Source organism: Mustela nigripes, chromosome 10 (genome assembly GCF_022355385.1).
Source record: "Mustela nigripes isolate SB6536 chromosome 10, MUSNIG.SB6536, whole genome shotgun sequence".
Taxonomy (NCBI): Eukaryota; Metazoa; Chordata; class Mammalia; order Carnivora; family Mustelidae; genus Mustela; species Mustela nigripes.
In genome coordinates, this window is record NC_081566.1 from 52,166,087 (window position 1) to 52,185,899 (window position 19,813).

Genomic DNA, 19,813 nt, shown 5'->3' on the forward strand with positions numbered 1-19,813 from the left:
CGTTCCCAGTGTTCATCATCTGTGGTCTTGTTTTTTTTTTCTCTCTCTCTTCTCCTTAAATGACCCTATTCAAACTCCTTGCTTCAACTTCCCACATGGATCCTTCTAGCAAATCAGTCATTTCATAATCTAGACTCTGACAAGACAGTATTGCTTAAAGTGCCAAGTAATATTTTCTTCTGTCACTCTATCTGTTCCTTCTCTTAAATATATACTTAAAAAAGGCTTAAAATTTTAATCTTCTTCTACACTCAAATTTTCCTCTTTTATTTTTTTATTTGCTTGCAGAATGGCACTGTGATCTGTAATTTGCTCAAGCCAGAGAGCCAGAGATCTTGAATAACATCTTTGATACTTTCCTCTTACTACCCTGCATAGAGTTGACAGCAATTTCTCTTATTTCCCTGCATTTGGTTGACACCAAGTCCTATAGATTTCATCCCCAAAAACATCTGTTGTATCTCCCTGATATTCTCCATCCTGACTCCTGTTACGTGAGCTCATTTCTTTCCTATACTGTAGCAGAAATCTTGGTATCATTTTATTTTCTAAGCCAGGCTCTTTTGCCCCTTTCTGTGTTTCAAGAGAAGGCAATTTTTGTTAAAGTGTTATTTTTTTTTAGAATTTATTTATTTGACAGAGAGAGATCACAAGTAGGCAGAGAGGCAGGCAGAGAGAGAGAGAGAGAGGAGGAAGCAGACTCCCTGATGAGCAGAGAGCCCAATGCAGGACTCGATCCCAGGACCCTGAGATCATGACCTGAGCCAAAGGCATAGGCTTTAACCCACTGAACCATCCAGGTGCTCTTAAAGTCATATTTAAATAGAAACTTTTAAACTGAGAAATGATTTGAGACTTGTTATGGATCTATAGAAGATCATCTGAGAATAGTTGGCAGAACTTTGGAAAACAGTATGGCGGTTCCTCAAAAAGTTAAAAAGAGAGATACCCTATGACCCAACAATTGCACTAGTGGGTATTTACCCCAAAGATACAGATGAAACGAAAAGAAGAGGCACTTGCACCCTAATGTTCATAGCAGCAATGTCCACAATAGCCAAACTGTGGAAGGAGCCGACATGCCCTTCAACAGACAAATGGATAAAGAAGATATGGCCCATATACACAATGGAACATTACTCAGCCATCAGAAAGGATGAACACCCACCATTTGTACTGACATGGATGGAACTGGAGGGGATTATGCTGAGTGAAATAAGTCAAGCAGAGAAAGACAATTATCCTATGGTTTCACTCATACGTGGAACATAAGGAATGTCATGGAGGACATTAGGGGAAGGAAGGAAAAGCTGGAGGTGGGAAAGTCAGAGGGGGAAACAAACCATAAGTGGCTATGGACTCTGGGAAACAATTTGAGGGTTTTGTGGGGGGTTAGGGGGATGGGTGAGCCTGGTGGTGGGTATTAAGGAGGGCACATGTTATAATGAGCACTGGGTATTATATGCAAATAATGAATCACGGAACACGACATCAAAAACTAAAGATGTACTATATGGTGACTAACATAACCTAATTAAAAATATAGTTGGCAGAGGGAAAATGTGATAAAGAGGGTAATATTGGTTCAAATTTTTTCCTTTTTTAAAAACTAATGAAACATTGACACGTGCATAAATTTCCTTTGCAGTGATCTCTCCTTCTGGACATACGTATTAGTAGTCAGCTGAGAAGCCATGTGAGCGTGTTACCATTGAGGCAGATACTGTTTTCTGACAGTGCAAAAGTCATTCACAACCTGCATGTTCCTATAGTCTTCCCACTGGCTCCTTCCCTTACCTTGTTGCTGATGGTGCAGCCAGCAACCGTGCAGGCTTTCAGCTGGTACAAGTATTCCTGAAACGGCTGAATTCCCTTCGTATCAGAAAAGCTCAGTGACGTTCCCTGAAAATGTTCAACCCCATTTCGGAGAAGAATGTAGTAGATAATTGGACCTAAAAGAGACAGAGAAATACCCAGATTTGAGTGTCAGATCCTTTTAACTATTTGCAAACAACTCACATGTCTTAGGGTTCTGAGGAAATAGGATAGTCTAGCATTACTTACTTTTAATTTGCTATCGTATTGCTATGTTCAAGAAGTTCTGAGAGATATGCACTCTTCTTGAAGAGAGGGATTCTGGACATAGATAATTAAATTCATTTATGTTTATTTTCCCTCACTACCAAACAAAATTTCTTCCAATATTAAAACTATTTTGCCTTTCTTTAGCAGTCTTTGCTTGTTTGAAAGCAGCTCAGATATATATGCTAGGATTCGAGAAAAAAATTCCGGGACTAAACACTTGTGAGGCCTATTTTACAGAATGAATGATTAGCAGGCACACACCTAAGGTTTCTTTTACCAGCAAATAATTTTTAATGGTTAGATGCATGCCAGTTACATGTACTTTACACTCATTTCGATTTCCTTACGGATTTATAGGATTTTGTTATTTCAATTTAAAAAGTAGCTTAATACCATTTGACTGTATAGGTTTCTTCCAACTTAAGAGTATCACATCTTCAAGATTATCCATTTTGGTCCACCTAGGGGCACTAAGTCCTTCAGGCACATCTTCTTTTGTTCTGGCTCTAATGGCTTTGCTGAATCCTCGCCCATAGCTGTTCCATGCAGAAATCCTATACTCGTACATCATATAAGGCTCCAGGTTCACATCTGGAAAGGGAGAAATTGAAGAGCGAGCTTTTAAAAACATTTTTTTTAACCATATTGAAAATGAATATAAAAAACTTTTAAAAACTTAAAAATAAATGCTTAATGCTAGAACTCTCATCTCTTAATGTTCTAAATCATAAGAAAAACACTTCATGTGTTTATTGGATGCAACAATATGGAACTCCACAGAAAAGAATTCACTTTCTCTGATCAAATAATGGGTGACATGAAAGGAATGACTGAAAACCTAAAGTACTAGACTAATGTACACTGGATATTAGTGCTTCCCCACTTCTGTGTGGGGCAGGTTCACCAACCTGTTTTTAGAGTTTGATACTATAAATCTTACCAATTATTACATCATCCATATTACATTAAACTATTATATAAATTATATATAATGTAATAAATTATATTATGTAAAATATAATGGATTATATATAACATATAGTTACTGTGATATATGAGACTGGAAACTTGGCTTATCATGGTTAGTGGATATAACTGGTTATATATGGATATTACATATATAGAGAGTATACATATAAAATATATATTTATATATAAATATATAAAATATATAGGGTTAAATATAACCCTATAATATTTAATATAACCCTATAATAGGATTATATTAAATATAACCCTATATGTTTATATATATATTTATATATAGGGTTATAAATGGTTAGTGGTTAGTGGAATGCACAATCCACTACACACATCCTTCCCTCTTTTGCCAAACCAGGACTGAAACCCAAATTCAAAACAACCAATCTAAAGAAAAGAATTAAACCAAACTGTTGAATGTTTTGTACTGGCAATGATTTTATTAGATAATCAGTCATGTGATTCAATGGCATGCCAAAAGTCTTTGTTCAGTTTTAAGCTTTGGTAATTTCAGAAATACAAATGCTACAAATTTACAAAAAAAAAAAAAAAAACCCCAAACAAAAAAAACACTGAAAAATTAATTGGCTAAATCTGTTTAATTTGGTGAATTTTGACTATGTTTGTATGTATGCATTTTTGTGTGGTGGTTTCTGGATGACTTCTCGGAGGGGAGACCAGAAGAAGAGGTCCTTCTTTGGCTTCTCAGCCGCATGCTCCATCTTTATGTGGGGTTGAGTCTCCACCCATCCCTGTGGGTTTTTTTGACTGCATTTTCCTTACATATATTTCCTTACCATAAACCCTGATCTGCTTACTTTATAGAATTAGTATGAAAATAAAATGCATGATGTTATGTGCCAAAATATCATAAAATGTAAACTGCTATAAAATAGAAGGGCTTATCTCTGTCTTCATTTTTCTCTGGTAAGGGGGCATCTGCCACTTGTTACCTGGGATGACCACTGGTGGGTGCCCAGATCTCCCTTTGGTCCTGGTCAGAGGCCTTCTGCCTAGGGTCTAATTTTCCCAATTTTCTCTGAAGCTTGGGGTTATCAGATGACTGAGATCTCAACAAAAGAATTAGCACAACAGTGATAAAGGAGACCAGGGTCTCACTTCCTAAGAGGAATCACTTTTCCTCCATGGACCTTCTCATCCCCTTTTGGTGGCCTGGAAGTAGGATGTTGTGGTGACCCAGGTTGCACCATGGAAAGGATGGCAGCCCCAGAAACATCATGAGCCATCACCTGGAAGGAATCTGGATCCCTGAATGACTGTAGGGCCGAGCTACCCAGACCATCCACCTACTCACATGAGGTCACTATATTTTTCAACCAACTGGCTGTAGCAGATTGAACTGCTCATTGCTAATAACTGTTCTTTCCAACCCTTCAGGCCTACATCACCAATTCTAATTTCAGTTGCAGTAGCTTGCCATGCTGTTTCTTCTTTTTTCCTCTATGGCATTTCATTCTTTTTACTCTCTCATCTCTTATCTTCATTTCTTTGTTTTCCTGTGAGGCCTGGTCTTTAAAAGATGCTCCTAGCTCATGAAAGAATCCTTTTTGTTTTACACATAAGGAAGCATAGTTGAAATTTTGCCTTCCCTCAACAATCTCTGTTATTTCTGAGTTCTTTTTTCTTTGCCAGAATTTCCAACTCAACTCTTTTTTAAAAAAAGAAAAGAAAATGCCACCCCCCCACCCACCTTTTGTAATCTCAAAATCATTATGTACGTTATAAGGGGTTAGTCTTCAAATAAAAGAGGGTCTTGCTTTTTTTGGGGGGGGGTATGCTTACTCAATTTTTACTTGTTACTGACTTAAATGTCCCATGCATACTTGTCTGCAATCATTTGTTCAGCTGATAGTTCTTTAAAAACGCATATACAGGATTGTGTTGTTCTATTGCTGAAAAAGCTTTAATATTGCCTCATTGCTGCCTGCTTAGTGTGGTATAAAAGGCCTTCATCTGCTGACCCCTGCTCTTTGGCCTCATCCCCATGGTTTCTCCTCTCCTTCACCATGCTACATGCATATCAAGGGCCTTGTTTTTCACATCTTCCTGGGCTTTCTCTCACTTCCTGTGCTTTGTACACGTTGTCTTCTCTGCCTGCCTTCCTTTCCTTTGAACTGGTGTGTTTCTCCTTGTTCTTCAGTTTTCAGCTCAGCTCAGGCATGATATCCTTCACAAGTCTTTCCTAACCTCTTCAGTCTGGGTTAGATGTCCTTGCAATGCCCTTGAAAAGCATCCTCTGCTTACTTCTGTTGCAGTTCTTACATGGACGTATTTCTCACATTACAGGGTACTCATATTTGTCCCCTGTCTGTTCATACGGGCTTCAAATCCCTGATGGGAATTCTTACTTATTTGTTTTCATAGCTGGTGGGCTACCAGTGTGGAGACTAGTTATTAGTAAAAATTTAAGAAATATTTTTTGATAAATGAAATGATTGTATGCATGAATGAATTTGGGTGAGCTCTGATGTTGTTTAGCTTTTAACTGTAGATTTCTAAGAAAGGTGGATTTCTTAGTCTAAATTGGTCTCAATGGTACTTGTTTTAGCATGATTTAGGTGTTTAGTTTTCTTCTTGGAAGAGAAATTTTTGTTATTTTTCATATTTAATTTATAGTATTCTTTGGTAGGCAAAGCAATCTGAAATATGGATGTTTAAATAAGTTAAACATTTTCTCTTGTGGAGAAGGCTATTGTAAATATGCCTTAAGGGACCTTTAAAATCTTGACCTTGACATCAAAAGGCAGATAAAAGTACAGAATTCTCTTGGATCATGTGCATCTAGACCAAACTCACTAATTTGGAAATGAGGGTCCTTAATCTATAACTGGGTATGGAAGGACATTGGAGGGTTTGAGGAACTGTTCTCTATTCTGACCACTTTCCTGATTAAATGCATTCCAATAAATGTTTTGTTTTTGTTTTGTTTGCTTAACGTGTGTTAATCCAAGAATGAGATAAGGTGAAGCAAGGGCATCTTGTTCCGACTGCTATTTCAATCTCGTAGGTGGAAGGAGCAAAGGTCCAGAGGCACATGACACAAGGTAGAAATGAACGTCATGTTGATGTGTGAGAGGAGACAGACACTGGCTCGAGAAGCCTGCACTGGGGACAAGAAAGTTCACTTACACCCTGGGAATGGCAAAGAGGGACATTTCAGGTGGAAGAAATACGTCAGGGGAGTTTGGAGCACTGTGAGAGGACCTCCTACATCATGAAGAATCTTCTAAATCTGTGGGTCTTGAGGGCGAAGTGATTTAAAACTGACATCTTCCCTTAGCAACTTACTTTTATAGATGACCCTCAGTCTCTTCATCTGTTAAATGGCCATACTTCCGTGATTGCTTTGTGGGTAAATTAAGGTAAGATTTTAAAGAATCTAGCACATCACTGGAACCTTATCTCTATGCCTGCTTTCCCTCCTCAATCTACTTCCTCACTCCAGCATCTTGCCTTATTTTTTTGTAATCTTGAAGTTTACCATTATCACCCACCATCGGTTAAGTAAGGCAGAATGGTGAGTCATGATGAAACAGGGCAGTTTAGTTAATCTTACCTTGCTTGAATTATGTCACTTAAATGTATTCTATTTGACTTTAGATGATGGATGATTATATATATAAACACACACACACACGACACACACACATACACACAGCTACACACACACAGGGACACACTTAAGTTTTCAAAAGGCAAAAACAAACTCTGTAGGGACTTAAGTAAATGGACAAATAATAAAAATTTAATAGAGGACAGAACTATTTTGGAGATGATCTTAAACTTTTACAGTGTTTTTCACTCAGTTTAGCCAAGCCTGAGAACCACTATTTCCAAGGAACTCAGCAGGGCAAAGATGGGGCCTGAAAATTAATATTTTCAGTAACTGTGAAGGTTATTGTTCCCAAGACAATGGCCATTTAGTGGCGACACCAGGCTGTGGGAGAGTGCAGTCTCCAGACCCAGACCCAAGATCAGGAAAGGGACAGTTTAAGCTCCTCCCCAGAATAATGCTGCGAGGTCTTAATGGTGATCAGACAGGTTTCTTCCTGTTTTCTGCCTACAGGTAAAGCAACATTCAAGCTTTGCATTTATTGAAAGTCTGCATTCACACTTTTAAGAAAGAACATGGGGCTCACTGATGATTAACTGGGTATACCATAAAAGAACACATAAGCTATTTCCCTGTTCTGAATTTTCTACATGTTTACTTTAAAACAGTACATACCTTTGTCTGGATTTAGACTTTCCACTTTTTTTAAACTACTAACTTTGAACAGATCCAAAGTGTGCCTTTAATTACCTTATAACTAGCTAGCCCACGGTATGAAGGAATTAGCATACGAGGTTAAGGAGGGGCTGGCATCAGGATGAAACAAGGATGCACTTTCTGCAGCTTTTCGCTCTCTCTCCTAAGCCATGGACATGTGGCCCGGTTTCTGTTACCTGTGAAGGAGAACGTGTCTGCACTTCCTGTGTGAATGGTCTCTTCAGCAGACGAGCATATTTCGTCTGTTGATTCCTTGCCGGGGGAATCATGAGGTCCTCTGATCACAGCACAAACATGGCTGGTGAAGTTGAAGTCACACCTGCCGCAGTACGCTGTGGCTTCCAGAGACGCTGGGCAGAGAGTCCCACACTCTCCATTTTCCTGAGTGGTGGAGGTGGGGAGAAGGAGATATAAGAGTTACATTTGGACAGGGGCGCCTGGGTGACTTAGCTGGTTGAGCATCAGACTCATGGTTTCAGCTCAGTTCATGATCTCATGGGTCCTGATCTCGTGGGCTGTGGGATCCAGCCCTGCGTGGGGCTCTGTGCTCAGCAGGGATTCTGCTGGAGCTTCTCTCCCTCTGCTCCTCCCCCAACACACATATGCTCTCTCTCTCTGAAATAAATAAACAAGTCTTTTAAAAATTTACATTTAGATGTACATGGGGCAGGTTTCTACAAGATGAAAATGAAATTTTCGTCCACTTAGCTCATGAATAAATGTCTCAAGACTTATGAAAACAAGTGGAGGTGGTGCGTATACTAGAAAGCAGTTCTGGTGTGGATGATATAGATTTGGATTTGGAGTCTTATCTTGCCAATTCCTACTTCTGTGACCTTGGGCACGTCACATACACTCTCGAAGCCTCAGCTCCTTCCGTCAGAAAATGGAAATTACACTTACCATGCAGGTTTGTTATGTGCATCAAACGAGATAACACCTGTAAATACCTTACACTTAGATATAACTATATAAGATGCTAGTAAATATAATTTATCCCACCGAGCCACCCAGGCACCCTGATTATAAATATAATTTAAGTATAAAGAAGAGCAGGAGTAATTATTTTACTATTGTTACTTTGACAGTTTTCTAATGGAGCTTTAGAGAAAATAATGAGATATTTGAGAACCTGCACTTTTGTGCTGTAGGACAAGTTGGACTTCTAAGAAGTTCTCCTTGTCTAAGTTTTAAAAAAAATCTATATATTTCATGAACTCTCATTATAGTTATTATTATTTACATTTGTAAACCTTTCCTCTGATGAATCTCTGGACTTTGCATAGCTATTGGTAAGTACAAATGTGTTCTAATGTCAGAAAATGAAATATTTCACCATCCCAGATTACAGGAGATATAAATAAGACAACAATTTTGTAATGCAAAACTTTCCTTCATCTTTCCTTTCCATAGGCGGCTTAATTAATTAATAAATTAATTTTAGAGAGAGAGCATGAGCAGGGTAAGAAGCAGGTGTGGGCGGGGAGGAGAAGGTATCTCAGGCAGACTGTACTGAGCAGGGAGCCTGGCCTGGGGCTCCATCTCACGATCTTAACCTCATGACTTGAACCAAAACCAAGAGTTGGATGTTCAACCAACCAAGACACCCAGGCACCCTAGATGGCATAATGTATTGAAAATAATTTTTTGCTTTTTAAAATTGATCTACATTCAAACTCTCTTACCTCATATACGTAAAATTATTCTCCCAACCCCAAAGCTGTCCAAATAAATCTGCTTCAGAAAGCTAGAGTAGGATTTCTATTTGAATATAGTTAATCGAACATCTGCACTTATTTAGCTTCATCTTCTCGTGAAGCCCAACTAGATGACCGTAAGAGAATAGACAAAGTCCAAGGAAACAGGAAGGGAACTAATAACCACAGGACAGCCCAAACATTTTTGGAAGCTAGGAACTGGATGAATGTGGCAGAGACAATACCATGTGCCCAGTAATGTCTATTTTGTTTTTTCTCCCCAGAGATACTAAATTTGCAAGTCCAGCTGAGTAGGAAAAGGCACATGACTAGAAATGTGCTTACTCTACAGGAAGGATGTATTTTTGCTTGTAGGTGAGACTCAAACATGTGTAATCATCCACTCTCTCCTCTTTCCCATTGCAGTCTGAGGGTCGTGTGTGAAGCCCCACAGGATGGAAGGGATTGGGCCCCTGACACATTCGTTGGAGGAGAGCTGCCTAGCTCACACTGGATTGCAATGTGAAAAAAATTTTTTAAAAATTTTATTCTATTGACCCATTTCACATGTGAGTGCACTTGTTTTTATTTTGGCATAGTCTAGCATGTCCTGGCTAAAACATATATTAGAACTTTGAAGTTGGATATTGTCTTAACAAAAACATTAAAGTCCTAAATCTCATGGCGTTGGCTTAACTTTTAGGTGGGCAGTGGCAAAGAAATACATACTGGGGTTTGTAAAGTTGGGGAACTCTGTTATGCTGTGGCTAAATACTTGATTTCATGACCTGGGATAACTGCCAAAGTAAGCCAGTGCTACCGAGCTCATAGCCCTAAGGGAGGAGGTTGTAATTAAGAACATTAGCAATAGGTTTACGTTGTTCCTAGCTGCATTTTGGTAAAGGGTTAACAATGAGATAGAGCTTAGAGAAGATTTGGTGAAATTAAAAGGAAAAGAGCGAGTCAACTGGAAGATACAAACCAGCAGCCAGAGTGGGAAAATCCAAATACAAGTCTGCATATTGCACAGCGAGAATCCCAGTGCCCTTTCCTACTGATTTCCTGTATGCTGTCAGCTAAGCATACGTCTTATCCTGATCTAGGATGCATTATTAAGGATAGTTAATAAAGCAGATCTTCTAAGGGTTCTTGGTAACGTGACTCCCTGACACAAAACCATCCTGCCACATGATTAGGCTACTGTCCGCTCCCCACTAATGGATGCGTCTGCTCAAAGAGCTCTCATTCAGCTGCTAAAGGAAAGAACAGATTTAAAAACATAGAGAAAAGAACTGAAGGGAGCAGAAACAAAACAAGGCAAAGAAGAAAACTAAAATAGTATCAAACAAATGAGACAATTCAAGGAAAAATGCAAATAAGCCACAGCCAGGAAACAATAAACAATGGGGTTAGTATTTCCAGAATGATAAAAAAATGGAATGGAACAACAGTGGGATGCTAAGAACAAATAACAGCCAGCAAAAACAAAAGAACCCTGAAAAACTAAAATTTAAAAAAAAGAACCTAGGACGCCTGAGTGGCTCAGTTGGTTAAGCAGCTGCCTTCGGCTCAGGTCATGATCCCAGCGTCCTGGGATTGAGTCCCACATCGGGCTCCTTGCTCAGCAGGGAGCCTGCTTCTCCCTCTGCCTCTGCCTGCCATTCTGTCTGCCTGTGCTCACTCTCTCCCCCCTCTCTGATAAATAAATAAAATCTTTAAAAAAAAAAAAAGAACCTAAAAAATAGAAAATAAAAAATATGAGAGCTAAATAAAATCAATTAATACAAAGGTTGGAAGATGAAGCTAAGGCAAAATCTGATTGTGTTGAAAAAGATGAAGAGTTAACTAATCAACAGTTAAGAAATATAAAGAAAAGATGGAAAGTCTAACACCAAACTAATCAGTAAGAACAGAGATTAAGAAGAGAGCAAATAATCAAATAAATAATAAAATAACATTCCCCAGAACTAAAGGTCATGAGATTTCACACTGAAAAAATCCACAAAAGTACAGCTTTATGAATAATAATAATAATATCATCCCCAAAGAGACATACTGTCATGAAATCTTATTTTTTAAAAATTTTTAATGAAATTTTAGAAAAACAATAAAGAGAATCTTTCATAGGGAAAACAACATGGGTATCTAGGAAGAAACAGGAATCAGAAGAGCAATGAAAGTTTAAAAATGCAGACATGATGTCAAAATCCTCAGTGGAAATAATTTTTAACCTTGCATTGTTTACCTAGCCAAGCTATCAATCCAGTAGGAGGCTCGAAAAATGATCATTTCAAATGTCAAGATCTCAAAAATTTTAACTTTTACGCACCTATATCCCAAATGATATTTCTCCAAAAGAAGGCAATAAGGCAAGAAAAGGGGACCCTTGGATTGAGAACACAGGGATACCAACCCAGGGAGAGAAGTAAAAGGGTTTCCCAAACCCACAGTTAGAGAAGACTTGCAGGGGGAGAAATCCCACCGCGGTCTAGTCCTGACTGGAGTAGGAGATAGAAGTCTCCAGGAAAGAGGTCTTCAGGAAACAAAATGCAATCCATAGCTTGAACTTTACCTTTACCTACTGCTTGATTTGGCATTCAGAAATATTGTCCTAATAATAATAATTTAAATATGAATATTTGATATGACTGTTAATTGGCTTTCTTAAAGCCAAGTTAAGTCAATTCAAAAGATCATGGGTATAGCCTGAACCTTGTCCTTGCATCACAGAAGCTACCTCTTCCTGGAGCCAAAATGAGACGCCTAAGAAACAAATGTGACTGAGCAGAAATGAAGCAAACAGTTGTGAGCAGTGGTGTCATTTTTAAGACTAACAGGTTTTCTATCTTCATTTTTCAAATATGAGTGCCCCTTTTAGAGTTTTCTACATAGATGCTTCTTATCTGGTCACTTTAAAGGCATGTCCTTGCAAAGCACCTCAGTGGCTCAGTCAGTTAAGTATCTGCCTTTAGCTCAGGTCATGATCTTGGGGTCCTGTGACGGAACCCCCCATCATGTTCCATGCTCAGCGCGCAGTCTGCTTCTACCTCTCCTTCTCCCCCTCCCTGCCTCCACTGCTTTCACTCTCTGTTCTCTCTCTCAAATAAATAAACAAAATCTTAAAAAAAAAAAAAAGTCATGTCCTTGCAACATCACCAGCTTTTTAAGACTCTGTATTTCAGAAAAATTTCTTAGTCCAAACTTCTGAAAAAAAAACAACTTGTGGGTGCATAGTGTTGGAGAGACTTCATAGAATTAGCTGTTTATTTTTTTAAGATTTTATTTATTTGCCAGAGAGAGAGAGAACATGCAGGGCGCACAGCAGGCAGAGGCAGAGGGAGAAGCAGACTCCCCCCTGAACAAGGAGCCTGATGCGGGACTCAATCCGAGGACCCAGAGATCATGACCTGAGCTGAAGGCAGACACTTGACTGAGCTACCCAGGCATCTCTGGAATAGACTATTTTAAAGTTGTGTATAGGTCAGACCAATTGCTAAAAAAAATTTGTAGATGAAAAACTATTTTTGAAGGGTATTTTGTATGATTATTCACTTCATAAAGTACTTACTCTAACAACTTTATGAATTGTCTTAATTATTGCAAATTGCTTGCTGGGACCCTAACAATCCTGAGAGTTACTTTACATCCCATGTATATGGCATCTACACAATGACTATAAAGCTGTGTCGGTTGGCAAGAGCCCTTCCATGGTCTATGACCCACACACCCTCTTACAACCATCTCCTAATAGTGGATTGCTACAGAACAGAGTAGGGTGTGGTTTTTCGAAGTCCACAATCCGTTCCTTAAACTGGTAGGTTTCTGGAGCCCTGGGTCAAGTTGAATGCTAACAAAACATGACATGTCAGTCCGTGAAGCATCTCAACATCCAAACAAATGGTACACTCAGAGGCCTGTTCACTTTCATGGTCGACAGGCATTTGCTGATCTTCCGCTGTCTCAAGGAATAGGATATTAGCATGAGTGAATTTGCTGGATCTTAAAGTCTCTATCAAAGGAAACTATTGGATTATGGTTAGAGGCGCAGAGGGGAGAAGGCAGGCTCTCTCTCCGTTTCCACCTCCAGCACCCATGGACATAAAATGGCATGACGCAGAGGTCCCCGCTGACAAGTGCTGGCCCTTTCGGCACAGACTTTCGGTCCTGCACTGATCTGGAGTGCTGGGTAAAGCTTCCTGAGAACAGCTAATCATTATTAATTCCTTTAGAATTCATTGCAATAACATCAATCACAGCGAACTCATTTGGTATTAATATGGATGTAATGTGAAAATGAATAATGCACACAGGAGTTTTTATATTCCTATTTTAGAAAAATAGTTATGAACAATGTATTTCTCTTTCCATTGTCAAATCAGCACCTCTGAGAGGTTTTCTATCAATTACCTTCATCATCATTCCAGTTGAAATCTTGTCAGAGCAAACATATTTCAAAGGATTATATCCAACCCCATTACAGCATTTCTGGCTCTTTGGAATAAGTTCAGTCTCACAGCATTTTACTGGCACTGGGTCATTCTTTTTAACATGTGCTTTAGACTCTCCACTGGAAGCTGAGCAGCATATGGTATCTGACATATTCACATAATCCTGCCCACAACAGAACATCCCTGCAACAATAAAATGTTATATATGAATATGAAATAAAAAAAGGAAGAAAACGGAGACTGCTATAAAGTTTGGTATAAAAATGTCAGACTCAGGCAGTTGCTGAAATGGTACAATACCTAAGGTAGCATTTCCTTACCAAGGTGATTTAAATGTTCAGTGAGGGTCCTTCTACCAAGAGCACTAGACACTAATTAGGTAAAGAACCCTCAGGAGGAAGGGTTCCAAAACCATTCAGCAGGGCCAGACTTCTCCTAAGCTCTGTAAAAAAAAAAGCCCTGATTTCCATCACGAGAATCACCTGCCCACTTTGGGATGATAATATCGTCTTGCAGGAAAAGGGATAAAGTCCAGGGGATCAGAGGAAAGCTCTAGAAATCTGCAAGGGAGAAAAGGTCACCGAGGCATTCTGGGATGAGAGCCTGAACAGGAGAGAGAGAGGTAGGACCATCCTGTCATTGGAGATGCTGTGGTAGGAGTCGTACAAGTTTTTGCCTGGCTTTGTCGAGAGTGCACGTATTGGCTTCTTGTGAATCCAGCAGCAATAATAACCATTCTTTCTTCATGAGATAGGTTTCTTCAAACCCATCTGAGCCTGCTCAGCGATCAGGTGAACAAGTCGTCCACTGTTTTTTGAGCAGCACTGTGTTCTAGACCCATCCCTGGACATGGATGAGAGGTTGGAGGCAGGGACAGAAAGACCCTGTAAATGGAAACATTGATCGCCCCACTTGTTGAGGAAAGACATTTGTGCCTTTCACATGAACGAACCTCCTTTCTTGCACCAACCTCAGTTTAACTGCCTGTGTTCACATCATTTAGATCTTGCCATAGAAGAGATACAACAGAAATTTAGACATACAAGCCTGAATAGATAAACAATACTCTAGGGTCAGATTAAGCCAGAAATTAAGGTGCCTACACCCTATGTCACAGTGCTATTATATCAGAATTTATATCCGGTGATAAAGCAGCACAGTGTGATGAATGATTTATTTTAATTAGAATTTTGTTTATTTATTTTTAGTCCTGACTGATAACATAAAGAACCTCAACTTCAAAGCGCCCTGGGGTCCTGAATTGTTTGTTCTGGTCCTGTATAAACACCTACATTATGAAAGACACTCCTAATAATAGACCAGCGAGTTTTAAGTGCTTTTTATTTAAAAAAATTATCGAAAGTAGACACTGCTGGGTCCATACCTTAAGAAAGATGTTTAGCCACACATGACTCCAAAGAACTCTCTCACTGATCTTTCCACTCTAAAAAAATATCTCCCAATATTTTAAGATGATGTATATCGATCATAACTCAGTTTCTGCATGCCATCTAAGTGTGGTAAATGTTCAAAGTAATTGGTTTAAAAGTAAACTGTTTTCTTTGGTACTTTATTAATAAATTTCATTGTTTAAAACATTTCCAGGAAAGATTTTTTTTTTCACATAAATACACACAGCAGAGCTATCATTGTAATCTGAGTTTTGATTATGATAAAATGGTAAAACTGACATTTTACACAAATCTAGAGCTTCAAGTTTTGTATTGTTTGGACATTTTTTTTTTTTCCTGTTGCCTTCTGATCAGACATTTAAATACAACCTTGGGCTTTTTACCGTCATTTTTTTCTCCAGCAGTTTTCTTAAAATAATTCATGTTTCCATTTTAAAGAGCAATCTGAAAACTGAAAACTGGCCCTTTAGGGAGCAGAATACATTTTCCCCTTCTACTCCCGAGTTACTTGATGGTTTCACCATGCTTTAAGTATAAAATAAAAATGCAGACATTGACCTAATTCAAAACTCCTAATCAGTCATCTGATCGCTCTGAGGGACTTTTGACAGGTCAACTAAAATTTTGATAATGAACTGTTTTTACACTAGGGAAAAAAAAGGCTGCTTTCTTTCACAAAGAGCTTCATCTTTGTTTCACTGAATTAAAATTTTCAGCCAAGATTCCACTCTCATAACAAGAAGTGACTCCCTTTCTAGTTTCTTTGGTAAACCATTACTTCTTTAATTATTATCAACCTTGTTCCAGTGTGATAAATTGCTAATTACTTAATACCCTAATCAGCGTTCATTCTTTGCACAGATAAACTGTGACAGTGCCATTAATTTAAATAGTAATTTCACTTAATGGCCAGAACGGCACACCAGATTTTTATGCAGCATTTTCTGAAGACTGCATCCATCACTGCAATATTCTGACATAAAGATGTCTGACGTGCACTAACTCACTTAGGGAGAGCAGATGTTGCAGAGCAGAGTTTGGTACTAATTCCCATAGTGCATCACTTCAGCATGAATGAGCTGCAAATTCAGAGACAGACAATCTTCTGAAACTGCATTGCAATAACTTTTGACCCCCGCCTAATTTATCACATGTAGCACTTGACTTTTGAACTCTGACACCTAGAATACACAATTTTAAATATGCCAAAAGATAAACAAAACAGATCATAGATCGATCTATTGTTGATGGATCGATCTATTTTTCCAGAGGCTATTCTTTAAATTTGTACAAAGGTGGAGATGCTTTTTGGACAGATGTTACCAAAGTGGTACAGTACATATAAAGCTACTAGATATTTATTTTTGATATCAAACTGCAATGTATTTTATCTTCCCAACAGAACATATATCCAACAGATAGCTTCCATTTTATTGGATACAACTGAGAAAACAGTGAAGGAAAGAATCTTTTACTCACAATACCATGAATAGTTTCAATATGTTACTAACACTCATTTAATGGCCAGGACTGACAAGGAAAGCATTTATAAACATATATTCCTGATGAATTTCTAAATTGTTAATTCTGTAAAACAGGCGTTCCATTTTTCTAGAAAAAAGAAAAAAGGCCAAGAATTATGAATCATGCTTTTGAGATAAAAACAGTAAAGTAGGAAAGAATACAGTCTAGAACATGACAAATTAACATGCAACTCTGGAACTGATCATGGCGACATTTTAAGCCAAGGGACTATATTTTAGGCCTATAAGACTGAAAAAAAGTTTTGTGATTAGTCATTCTTAGGACAAACTTATAAAATTGGTGGCAGAACATGAAAGAAAAGAGATGCATGCTTGTCTCCACCAGTAGGTGGCCCCACGGCTACCACTGCAAAACTGACAAAGAAAGGGTAGAACAAACATGCTCCCCGAATTGTTGAGATGTGGTTTTTTTTCTACATTACACCTTTCAAAAATTCTTCTGTCACATGGAAATCTTTCTGGAAAATATTCTTTAGTACAGCTCTTTCATGATGGATTTATGTGCTATATTTCCCTCTTTGCAAAGTTTCCAGATCCCGTCTTCTATACCAAATAGTGGTAGTCAGTCGTTCTGCAGAAGTCCGACTCCAGGAAATGGAAACTCAGTATTCTATTACAAAGCAGTTCCAACCTAGATTTTCCTAACCGAGGCTGCATGGACAACCTTTATAATAGAAATCAGGCAATACGTTCCAAAGGTATGGCTTGATGGGTTTCTCATGGGTAACAAAAAATCCTGGTCTCTTTGAATGGTAGGGAGACTTTAATGTTCATCTCTTTATGCTAAAAGATACAGTTAAGTCCAATCCAAGATTAGTGGCATCAATGACAAAACCATACAAGCAAACTCTAAGAATAAAAAGAGTAATAAAGAGGTTTAAAATACACCCAAAGAAAATGGTTAAGAATACATATCCACCGCAATGACGAGCGTGACTTTTATCCCGAGATACCTGTATAACACTCCTACACAACTCATCTGCCCAGAGAGAGCAGTAAAAACATAAACGCTACCCCAGCACTTCTGTTCCAACAGCATCTGTTAATTCACTCCATTTATAAAATACATATTGACAAAGACAACTGAACTGGGACCAGGGAGATTTGATTTGGTGTGAGAAAGTCAATTCAATGTGATTTTGTTAAAGGGCTCCTGCAGGCAAATAAAAGAGTTTAAGTAATAAAGTACATAAAGAGATGTTTTACGAGCCAGCCCCGTCTTATGGCAGGCGCACAATGCCAGACAGTGAGAGAGGCCAGGCTTAGGAACAATATTATGAGATCCAAACCCTCGTGTAGCAGGTATGGTGTTGCTAGGTTGAGGAGAAAAAGGACCATATGGATATTCTGGAAGGTCACTGAGGTCACAGTCATTAGGGGCGACAGGAGGGAGCGGCAGCAGTGAGAGGAAAAAGACAGGTGGAATGTGTCTATTTTCACTGAAACCTGCAGGAAGGTCAAGAGAATAAAAAGAGGGTCTTTTCCTTTTAAAAAGTATCATTCCTTATGTCCACCACGATTACCAGCCTTGGCAGAATTGCAGAATGTCGTGAGAAACTCAAGAGTGAATCTTGATTCACTGGAGCTGTGTAATGTTGCAATTTGCTTCAGAAATACTTGACAAGCGTGGAAAATCACAGTGAAGTCAGTAAGAAGTGATTCTGAAGTTGGGGCCCAAGGATGGGCTTCAGGGATATATGAAATTGCAAGCAAACTTCTGCGTAGTAGTGGCAGTGAGGCTTTGTGACTTTTCAAAGATTCTTAAGGAGTGGATAGCCCCTGAAATATTAGGAGCCATTGTCCGAATGGAGAGTTGCCTCTACTTCATCTCTTAAACCAGGTACGTTTTATTTTTTGGCAATAGTGTTCTGACTTATCTTTCCTTCTTCTTCACATTCATTTGCCACCAAAATAATTTGTTGCCTGAAGTCCCAGTTCTTATCATCACATTGACCCTCCCTTGGTTACTCAGTAACATTGAGATCCTTTTGCCTACTCAGACCTATCTCCCTCTATTTCCTTGCACACAGTGTATCCCTCCAACAAACCCAACTGCTCACTACTACTTGGACATGCTTCACAGATTGCCAATTTCACACTTTGGCTCAAGCTATGCCCTTTGGCTGAAATGTCCTTCTTCCATCTACACATCTCAAAATCTTACTCATTATTTGAGGTTCCAATCTAATGGTTTAGCTTTTTCTATCACCCTGACTGCAGTGATCTCTCAGTCTTAAGAATATACTTGTGCTCATCCCTCTCTGATGGACTGTGTTTAACCTTAAAGGGTCTTTCTTCCTTGATTAGATTATAAGTCCTTAAGGATAAAAATGGAGTCAGCAATTTTTACAATCACAAGCACCAAGAATAGTGTATTGAGCATAGTCACTACACAATACATTTTTATCAAAGGAAGGAATATGGCAATTGACTAAAAAAAGGCAACAGATGAACAGATGTTAAAATGAGACATTTTTGTTGTTATGTTAAAATTCTGACTCATTATGATATGGAAGGGGCAATGCTTTTGCATCCCCCAAACCTGGCATCCATTGTTCTGTCTTTAAGGAATGTACTTTTAACTACTCATCTAAAAGAGGAGATACTCAACTGGTTCATTATAGCACAGGGTAACTAATTAAGTGCCACGATTTTCTAGTATATCTAATAACCACGCCTTAAAGCAGTGATTTACAAAGTTTGGTCGAGGACCCCTTTACACTTTTACAAATAATCGAGGATTTCAAATAGCTTTTGTTTATGTTGGTTATATCTATTGATAAATACTGGGTTAGAGTCTAAAACAAAAGTTTTTGAAATATGTATTCATTAGTTCATTTAAATAATAATAAATAAAATATTTATGAAAAATAAATACATTTTCCAAACTGAGAAGACTGAATGAGAAGAATGACATTGTTTTGCATTTTTGCAAAACCTCTCTAATGTCTGGCTTACCAGAAGGAATTAACTTCTCATACCTGCTTCTGCATTCAATTGTTGCAATATCACATGCCATGTAACCTCTGAAAAACTCTACTGTATACTCATGAGAGAATGAGTTTGAAAAAGGCATATAATAGGTTAGCATTATTATGAAAGCCATTTTGGTCTCACAGACCACCTGCAAACATCTCTCTGCCAAGGGTCTGACCCTTAGAAGTCCCAGATCATTCTTTAAAAGTCACTGTCTCAGGGCTTAACACTCATAAGTCGTACCCTATCTTCTAATTTTGGCATACATTATGTTGTCAAAGGGAGAGTTTATAATGCCTCTTTTTTTCCCAGTCTTCCTGAAAATGTTTGCAACCTGATAGTTTATTATATTGGTCCTGCGTACTAGACCTGACGTACA

General features: G+C 38.5%; 1 protein-coding gene across 1 annotated transcript in view; it reads right to left on the reverse strand.

Annotated features, from left to right (window-relative positions):
• USH2A (usherin) overlaps nt 1-19,813 on the reverse strand; it is a 673,955-nt gene that overhangs the window by 146,178 nt on the left and 507,964 nt on the right. The window contains exons 50-53 of the mRNA XM_059413329.1: nt 13,462-13,685; nt 7,534-7,738; nt 2,479-2,676; nt 1,798-1,952 (exon numbers count right to left, since the gene is read on the reverse strand). Coding sequence (XP_059269312.1) covers nt 1,798-1,952; nt 2,479-2,676; nt 7,534-7,738; nt 13,462-13,685 — 782 coding nt within the window. The remainder of the gene's footprint in view (nt 1-1,797; nt 1,953-2,478; nt 2,677-7,533; nt 7,739-13,461; nt 13,686-19,813) is intronic.